Genomic DNA, 10000 nt, shown 5'->3' on the forward strand with positions numbered 1-10000 from the left:
AATTTTAACAAAAATACATTTTCCAGTCTGTGTTGGTGTGCGCCTGTGTTGGAGGTCACCAGAGCAAAGTGTTTTTGTCTGGATTCTAGTTGCAATTTTCTCCCTTCGTGTGTGTGGGAGAGTGTCATTGTGGAAGGCTGGTATATATATTGAGTGAGGTTGTGTGTGGTGCTCAGAGTCAATCTCAACCACCACCATGATGAAGGCTGTGAGTTACCCTCCTCTTGCTGCTTGTATTTAACATCACTGGGGTGTAAAGCATTAAGTTTGGTTCATTCTGCTGGCACAGAAATAAATATTGATACAAAGTTACTTCTGTATAAATGGTGGCTTCTATTATTATTATTGTGTTTCAGGTGTTTGCTGTGTTGTCCATCGTCGTCCTTGTGGCCTCTGCCTTGGCCAGTCCCATGCCTGAACCTGGCTATCGTCGCTATGGTGGCTATGGTGGTGGCTATGGTGGCTACGGTGGTGGCTATGGTGGCTACGGTGGCTATGGCGGCGGATACGGCGGTGGATACGGCGGATACGGCGGCTATGGTGGTGGATATGGCGGCTATGGTGGCTATGGATATGGACGATAAAGGTAGGATGACTCTCTCTCTCTCTCTCTCTCTACATATATATATATATATATATATATATATATATATATATATATATATATATATATATATATATATATATATATATATATATATATATATATATATATATATATATATATGTATATATAATATATATCACTAAATCTTTTCTTAAATGATAACATAATAATGAAAATAATAAAATTACAAATAATGTTATTCTTTATTTGCAGTGTCTAGTAGAGGAGACAACATGGCTTGTGAGATGGTCCCGTGGTCCTAGTAGTCTTGTGAGGAGGTGACCCCTGGGACCACTACCTCTGTATGGTTGTCTAAGACCGCTGGGACCACTACCTCTGTGTGGTTGTCTAAGACCCCTGGGACCACTACCTCTGTATGGTCATCTAAGACCCCTGGGACCACTACCTCTGTATGGTCGTCTAAGACCCCTGGGACCACTACCTTTGTAAGATCTTCTAAGACTCCTGGGACCACTTCCTCTGTAAGGTCTTCTAAGACCCCTGGGACCACTACCTCTGTATGGTCGTCTAAGACCCCTGGGACCACTACCTCTGTAAGGTCTTCTAAGACCCCTGGGACCACTGACCCAATATGTTGTCACAACACCTGGCCCGGGGCTCCCCTTTCGTGACTTACACGATTCTAATTGTATCAAAATAAACTAATTACTACGACTAATCATGCAACATGTTTTTCTTAAAAGCCTTTATATATGTGACGGGTCTTAATGGCGGTGTTTTGTTCGTCAGGAAAATCACTGAGTTTTGAAAGGCTTCGCTTCGTGGGACTTTTGTTAGTTTGGTTTAAAATCTTATTGTGATGTGGGATGTTTTGTACTTTATTAAATAAGGATGGATCATCCCTCAATAGTCTCGTGGTAGTAGTAGTGGTAGTAGTAGTGGTAGTAGTGGTGGTAGTAGTGGTGGTAGTAGTGGTGGTAGTAGTGGTGGTAGTGGTGGTAGTAGTGGTGGTGGTAGTAGTGGTGGTAGTAGTGGTAGTAGTAGTGGTTGTAGTAGTGGTAGTAGTAGTGGTAGTAGTAGTGGTAGTAGTAGTGATAGTAGTGGTGGTAGTAGTGGTGGTAGTAGTGGTGGTAGTGGTGGTAGTAGTGGTGGTAGTAGTGGTGGTAGTGGTGGTAGTAGTGGTGGTAGTAGTGGTGGTAGTAGTGGTGGTAATAAAAGTAGTAATGGTAGTGGTAATAGTAGTTGTATTAATAATAATAATAATAATAAAAATAATAATAATAATAAAAATAATAATAATAATAATAATAATAATAATAATAATAATAATAATAAAAATAATAATAATAATAATAATAATAATAATAATAATTATAGTAATAATAATAATAAACATTGCTGTAGTCATTCTTATTATGATCATTTTCGTGGCTCATTGTTCTCAGAACACTAATTATCACTGTAGCCAACATGTGGGAATTTCCCAACACGTGTGGGAATTTCCCAACACGTGTAGGAATTTCCCAACACGTGTGGGAATTTCCCAACACGTGTGGGAATTTCCCAACACGTGTGGGAATTTTCGTATATATCAAATGAAATTGGCGGCCAAAGTGAAAAAAAGTAATGCCTCCCACTCAGAAAAAAAAGCCGTAGGCCTAGATATTGTTAGTAAATATTTGATGTAGGCCGCGCGAAAGGCCTATTTCAGATAGGAAGTATTGCTAGGTTAGGTTAGGTTAATGTCCCCAGGATGCGATCCAAGACAGCTTACTAACACCCAGGTACCTGCTTTCTGCTAGGTGAACAGGGACAGCAGGTGTAAAGTGACTAACACCCAGGTACTTCCTTACTGCTAGGTGAACAGGGACAACAGGTGTAAGGTGACTAACACCCAGGTACCAACTTACTGCTAGGTTAACAGGGACAACAGGTGTAAGGTGACTAACACCCAGGTACCAACTTACTGCTAGGTGAACAGGGACAACAGGTATAAGGTAACTATCACTCAGCCCTCAGAGGTAGGACTGAATCCTCTGTCAGGTCTTTGGATGAGGACTAGAGACTGTCAGGTTTTCGAGTGAGGACTGAGAACTATGTCAGCTCTCTGGACCCGGACTAAGGGCTCTGTCCTCATTGTGAGTGAGCATAGAAACCTCTATCAGCTCCCTGGGGAAGAACTGAAAGCCCTGTCAACTCTTAGATGAATAGAAGACTCCATCAGCATCTTAGGGTAACAAGTGAGGATCCTGTCAACTATGTGAGTGAGGATTGAGGACCATCCTGCAGCGTGTGGCATAACTTATTTCGGCTGATCTGCACAACTTACATATTTTTTTCACTGAGTCTTATGGGTCAATAATATCTTAAATATTTCTTCCCAGGTAGAATATTTTACAAAAGGTTAATTAATGTGGCACAGAGTCTACCTACTACACGAGGGTCATTAAGGCTCGACATTAATTAATGTGGCACAGAGTCTACCTACTACACGAGGGTCATTAAGGCTCGACATTAATTAATGTGGCACAGAGTCTACCTACTACACGAGGGTCATTATGGCTCGACATTAATTAATGTGGCACAGAGTCTACCTACTACACGAGGGTCATTAAGGCTCGACATTAATTAATGGGGCACAGAGTCTACCTACTACACGAGGGTCATTAAGGCTCGACATTAATTAATGTGGCACAGAGTCTACCTACTACACGAGGGTCATTAAGGCTCGACATTAATTAATGTGGCACAGAGTCTACCTACTACACGAGGGTCATTAAGGCTCGACATTAATTAATGTGGCACAGAGTCTACCTACTACACGAGGGTCATTAAGGCTCGACATTAATTAATGGGGCACAGAGTCTACCTACTACACGAGGGTCATTAAGGCTCGACATTAATTAATGGGGCACAGAGTCTACCTACTACATGAGGGTCATTAAGGCTCGACATTAATTAATGTGGCACAGAGTCTACCTACACCTAAGTGTTGTGTTGCTTCCTGTTATACACCTAAGTGCTGTGTTGCTTCCTGTTATACACCTAAGTGCTGTGTTGCTTCCTGTTATACACCTAAGTGTTGTGTTGCTTCCTGTTATACACCTAAGTGCTGTGTTGCTTCCTGTTATACACCTAAGTGCTGTGTTGCTTCCTGTTATACACCTAAGTGTTGTGTTGCTTCCTGTTATACACCTAAGTGTTGTGTTGCTTCCTGTTATACACCTAAGTGTTGTGTTGCTTCCTGTTATACACCTAAGTGTTGTGTTGCTTCCTGTTATACACCTAAGTGTTGTGTTGCTTCCTGTTATACACCTAAGTGTTGTGTTGCTTCCTGTTATACACCTAAGTGTTGTGTTGCTTCCTGTTATACACCTAAGTGTTGTGTTGCTTCCTGTTATACACCTAAGTGTTGTGTTGCTTCCTGTTATACACCTGTCTGGAGGTGTTTGTGTACACCTGTCTGGAGGTGTTTGTGTACACCTGTCTGGAGGTGTTTGTGTGCACCTGTCTGGAGGTGTTTGTGTGAACCTGTCTGGAGGTGTTTGTGTGCACCTGTCTGGAGGTGTTTGTGTACACCTGTCTGGAGGTGTTTGTGTGCACCTGTCTGGAGGTGTTTGTGTGCACCTGTCTGGAGGTGTTTGTGTGCACCTGTCTGGAGGTGTTTGTGTGAACCTGTCTGGAGGTGTTTGTGTGCACCTGTCTGGAGGTGTTTGTGTGCACCTGTCTGGAGGTGTTTGTGTGAACCTGTCTGGAGGTGTTTGTGTGCACCTGTCTGGAGGTGTTTGTGTGCACCTGTCTGGAGGTCATCACAGGAAAGTGCTTTTGTCTAAATTTTTTGCCCTGGTGTGTGTCTGTGGGTGTCATTGTGTGAGGCTGGTATATATATTGAGTGAGGTTGAGTGTGGTGCTCAGAGTCAATCTCAACCACCACCATGATCAAGGCTGTGAGTTACACTCCTTTGATCAGCCTTTAACATAATTTCGATTGTTGTAGATTGTCTATAATTGATTCTACGGGAGTAATAATGTCTTGAGAATGTACTCTCGTAGAGATATGACTTATTAATAGTTATATAAATCTTTCAGAAGCATTTCTTATATGATTTCGTGTATAATGCTTCACTTAAATGCTTGTATTTAAAGTGTGAAAGTTAGTGAACATTTTACAAGAATAATTGTTAAATTCTGTTGTTGTTGTTGTTGTTGTTATTATTATTATTATTATTATTATTATTATTATTATTATTATTATTATTATTATTATTATTATTATTATTATTATTATTATTATTATTATTATTATTATTATGTTGCAGGTGTTAGCTGTGTTGTCTATCTTCGTCCTTATGGCCTCTGCCTTGGCCAGTCCCATGCCTGAACCTGGCTATCGTCGCTATGGTGGTTATGGTGGCGGCTATGGTGGCGGCTATGGTGGTGGCTATGGTGGCTACGGTGGTGGATATGGAGGACATGGTGGCTTCCGTCGCGGATATGGCGGTTATGGTGGTGGATATGGTGGCTACGGTGGTGGATATGGCGGCTATGGCGGTGGATATGGCGGCTATGGATATGGACGATAAGGTAGGAAGACTATTTTGTTACAATCTTCTTTATAAGTTAAACAGTGTTGAATAATTCTTGAAAAAAAAGATAAACACAATCCACTCTTAACAATCCTCTATAGTAACGAATATAAACTATGATAATTTATCTTCTACTTCATTATTTATGAAAAGCAAAAGATATAACGATAATCTTCTGTTTCCAGGAGAGTAATGGCCGTCCAGGTAGCCAAGACTGTTCCAGTGGTCCTTCCAGTCCTGTGAGGAGGTGGCTGGTGGGACCTCTCTGCGTCATATGGTCCTCCCACAGAACCTAAGCTGTTGTTCACATTTCTGTATTTACCACTTCATTATTTGTAATAAACTCTAATAACTGTGACTAATTGCTTCCCTTGTCAACCTAGAAATGATGGGTTGTGGTGGTTGATATATTGTTAACTAGACGGAGGGAGAATGATAAATTACCTAGACGTGAGGATTTAGTCTGAAGATGATGTGGATGTTTTCATTCGGTTGCTTAGTTCCTTCCACTGGCTTACGTGTTCACTCCAGTGGACATGTAAGCCGGTGGATATGTAAACCAGTGGACATGTAAGCCGGTGGATATGTAAACCAGTGGACATGTAAGCCAGTGGATATGTAAACCAGTGGACATGTAAGCCAGTGGATATGTAAACCAGTGGACATGTAAACCAGTGGACATGTAAGCCGGTGGATATGTAAACCAGTGGACATGTAAGCCAGTGGATGTGTAAACCAGTGGACATGTAAGCCAGTGGATGTGTAAACCAGTGGACATGTAAGCCAGTGGATATGTAAACCAGTGGACATGTAAGCCAGTGGATATGTAAACCAGAGAACATGTAAGCCAATGGAAATGTAAACCAGTGGACATGTAAGCCAGTGGAAATGTAAACCAGTGGACATGTAAGCCAGTGGAAATGTAAACCAGTGGACATGTAAGCCAGTGGAAATGTAAACCAGTGGACATGTAAGCCAGTGGAAATGTAAACCAGTGGACATGTAAGCCAGTGGAAATGTAAACCAGTGGACATGTAAGCCAGTAGATGGAACACATGTGAAAGTTGCACACTACCAGTCAAGAATACTAATATCTCTTAAAAAAATGGGGGATTCATGTAATCTCCAAGCTTCCATATACCGAGAGACGAGACATACACCTCTCGGGGTATATACCCCTCATTCAGCTATTTTTTTCCGGAGTATTATAATAACGACTTCCGTATTTAACAAGGTAACCGTGTTACCATATTTTATGGACTTCCTGCCGTCGCAGAGCTGTGGTCTTGTGGGTCAGTACTGTCGTCTAAGTATCGTGGCACTGAAGTTGTGATCTGGTATTGTATCCTGGAGTTGTGAGCTGGTAATGAGGTTAATATTCAAGACGATTTGTTGGGTATCCAAAGGCATAGAATAATCGTAATAGAAGCAGTAATAATAATAATAATAATAATAATAATAATAATAATAATAATAATAATAATAATAATAATAATAATAATAATAATAATAATAATAATAATAATAAGAAGCGATGAGGACACTACACTTGTTCTTCCTTGCCTTGATTCTTCGCTACTCGTCACGGGACCTTGATGTGCTACGGACATGGTCTTGGTGGCGTCCTTGGAATAATCCTGAATGGGGAAAGCCATCCATTGGTGGGCCTTAGGCTTTCACATATTCAGCAGATTTTTTTTTTTTTGAGGGACTTGCAGGGTTTAAAGGATGAATGTAAGTTTTGAAAGTGTCTTCAGGAGTGTAATATAGTGTGTGTGGCAGGAACATCAGAGGGTTGGACTTCCCGTCTGTGTTGATCCTAGAGTGTGTTTTGTGGACGTAGTTTCTGTAGATGTATGCCTGGGAGAGGTAGACGTAGATGGCGCTGTGGGTGAGAGTACTACAGCATACTTAATCAGCTGTAATATCTTCTCTGTGTTCTGTTATGCTGTAGTGTTTGTTGTTGTACTTTTGAGAGGATGCTTTCCCGAGTTCTAGTCTGTTGTAGTGCTTGTTGTTATGCTACTGAGGGATACCTTCTGGTGTTCTAGTCTGCTGCAGTGCTTGTTGTTATGCCACTGAGGGATACCTTCTTGTGTTCTAGTCTGCTGCAGTGCTTGTTGTTATGCTACTGAGGGATACCTTCTGGTGTTCTAGTCTGCTGCAGTGCTTGTTGTTATGCCACTGAGGGATACCTTCTTGTGTTCTAGTCTGCTGCAGTGCTTGTTGTTATGCTACTGAGGGATACCTTCTGGTGTTCTAGTCTGCTGCAGTGCTTGTTGTTATGCCACTGAGGGATACCTTCTTGTGTTCTAGTCTGCTGCAGTGCTTGTTGTTATTCCACTGAGGGATACCTTCTTGTGTTCTAGTCTGCTGCAGTGCTTGTTGTTATGCCACTGAGGGATACCTTCTTGTGTTCTAGTCTGCTGCAGTGCTTGTTGTTATGCTACTGAGGGATACCTTCTTGTGTTCTAGTCTGTTGCAGTGCTTGTTGTTATGCTACTGGGGGATACCTTCTTGTGTTCTAGTCTGCTGCAGTGCTTGTTGTTATGCCACTGAGGGATACCTTCTTGTGTTCTAGTCTGCTGCAGTGCTTGTTGTTATGCTACTGAGGGATACCTTCTTGTGTTCTAGTCTGCTGCAGTGCTTGTTGTTATGCCACTGAGGGATACCTTCTTGTGTTCTAGTCTGCTGCAGTGCTTGTTGTTATGCTACTGGGGGATACCTTCTTGTGTTCTAGTCTGCTGCAGTGCTTGTTGTTATGCTACTGGGGGATACCTTCTTGTGTTCTAGTCTGCTGCAGTGCTTGTTGTTATGCCACTGAGGGATACCTTCTTGTGTTCTAGTCTGCTGCAGTGCTTGTTGTTATGCTACTGAGGGATACCTTCTTGTGTTCTAGTCTGCTGCAGTGCTTGTTGTTATGCTACTGAGGGATACCTTCTTGTGTTCTAGTCTGCTGCAGTGCTTGTTGTTATGCTACTGAGGGATACCTTCTTGTGTTCTAGTCTGCTGCAGTGCTTGTTGTTATGCAACTGAGGGATACCTTCTTTTGTTCTAGTCTGCTGAATTGCTTGTATGCTACTGGGGGATACCTTCTTGTGTTCTAGTCTGCTGCAGTGCTTGTTGTTATGCTACTGGGGGATACCTTCTTGTGTTCTAGTCTGCTGCAGTGCTTGTTGTTATGCTACTGGGGGATACCTTCTTGTGTTCTAGTCTGCTGCAGTGCTTGTTGTTATGCTACTGAGGGATACCTTCTTGTGTTCTAGTCTGCTGCAGTGCTTGTTGTTATGCTACTGAGGGATACCTTCTTGTGTTCTAGTCTGCTGTAGTGCTTGTTGTTATACTACTGAGGGATACCTTTACGTGTTCTAGTCTGTTGTGTTGCTTGTTGTTATACCCCTGAGGGTATAACAGCAATCAGTCCCTCAGCCTGGCTGAGGGACAGATTACCTCAGACTCCTCGTCTCTTTACCCTCTCTCTGCTCTGTATTGGACTGATGATGCCACTGTGTGGGTAAACGTCTCCTTAATAAAGATTCCCACATGTTGCATAAGTGTCTCAATTTTCCACGACAAAATAAACACTAAACTATGAGACTTGCTAAATCACAATCAACACTGAAAATACTGCAATTGTAGTGAACCCGCATGTGGGTACTATTGTCATAGCAGACATTTTATGGGGGAGTTATTGCCAACAAACACGTGTAAAAGACTTTATAGTGGATTTTGAGAAATATATTACAAAAGTAGTATGGAAGAATATCAATTGTTGAAAATTGTAATATAGGAAGGATACCAATGGTATCTAGAGAGAGAGAGAGAGAGAGAGAGAGAGAGAGAGAGAGAGAGAGAGAGAGAGAGAGAGAGAGAGAGAGAGAGAGAGAGAGAGAGAGAGAGAGAGAGAGAGAGAGAGAGAGAGAGAGAGAGAGAGAGAGAGAGAGAGAGAGAGAGAGAGAGAGAGAGAGAGAGAGAGAGGGGAGAGAGAGAGAGAGAGAGAGAGAGAGAGAGAGAGAGAGAGAGAAGAATTTTGAGTAGAATTGGAGAGTCCTTTCAGCCTTTTTATTTTCTCACAAATTCTGTCAGCTAGCCTGGTCTTGCTTCGGTGTCGCGGGGGGCGTTGACCCCCGAACACCCTCCAGGTATACTCCAGGTATCTGGTACCCTGTCCTTGGTGTTTGTTAGAGTACAACAGCACATTTATCCAGCTGTAATGTTCTTCTGTGTGCTGTTCTGCTGTATTGCTGGTTGCTATACCTCTAAGGAATACTGTTCTGCCGTAGTGCTTGTTGCTACACTCTTGAGGGGATATACTTTTTGTGTTCTAGTATGCTGTAGCGCTTGTTGTTATACCCATTGATGGATACCTTCACGTGCTTTAGTTTGCTGTAGTGCTTGTTGTTATACCTACTGAGGGATACCTTCGCGTGTTCTAGTCTGCTATAGTGCTTATTGTTATACCTACTGAGGGATGCCTTCGCGTGTTCTAGTCTGCTATAGTGCTTATTGTTATACCTACTGAAGGATATCTTCCTGTGCTCTACTCTGATGTAGTGCTTGTTGTTATACCCACTGAGGGATACCTTCACGTGTTCTAGTCTGCTATAGTGCTTGTTGTTATATACTGAGGGATACCTTCCTGTGCTCTACTCTGATGTAGTGCTTGTTGTTATACCCACTGAGGGATACCTTCACGTGTTCTAGTCTGCTAGTGCTTGTTGTTATACCTACTGAGGGATACCTTCATGTGCTCTACTCTGCTGTAGTGCTTGTTGTTATACCTACTGAGGGATACCTTCCCGTGTTCTAGTCTGCTATAGTGCTTGCTGTTATACCCTTGATGTAT

General features: G+C 42.1%; 2 protein-coding genes across 2 annotated transcripts; both read left to right on the forward strand.

Moving 5' to 3' along the window:
• Nucleotides 1–129: 129 nt before the first annotated feature.
• LOC128697652 (protein suex-1) lies at nucleotides 130–1294 on the forward strand. Its single transcript, XM_053789478.2, has 3 exons — nucleotides 130–208; nucleotides 357–586; nucleotides 821–1294. Exons 1-2 carry the CDS (start codon nucleotides 197–199, stop codon nucleotides 582–584), a joined length of 240 nt encoding a protein of 79 aa, XP_053645453.1. The 5' UTR covers nucleotides 130–196; the 3' UTR covers nucleotides 585–586; nucleotides 821–1294.
• Nucleotides 1295–4480: 3186 nt separating this feature from the next.
• Nucleotides 4481–5506, forward strand: LOC128697650 (neuropeptide-like protein 31). The gene is made up of 3 exons (XM_053789475.2): nucleotides 4481–4515; nucleotides 4888–5152; nucleotides 5340–5506. Exons 1-2 carry the CDS (start codon nucleotides 4504–4506, stop codon nucleotides 5149–5151), a joined length of 276 nt encoding a protein of 91 aa, XP_053645450.2. The 5' UTR covers nucleotides 4481–4503; the 3' UTR covers nucleotide 5152; nucleotides 5340–5506.
• The last annotated feature ends 4494 nt before the right edge of the window (nucleotides 5507–10000 follow it).

Source organism: Cherax quadricarinatus, chromosome 68 (assembly GCF_038502225.1).
Source record: "Cherax quadricarinatus isolate ZL_2023a chromosome 68, ASM3850222v1, whole genome shotgun sequence".
Classification (NCBI taxonomy): domain Eukaryota; kingdom Metazoa; phylum Arthropoda; class Malacostraca; order Decapoda; family Parastacidae; genus Cherax; species Cherax quadricarinatus.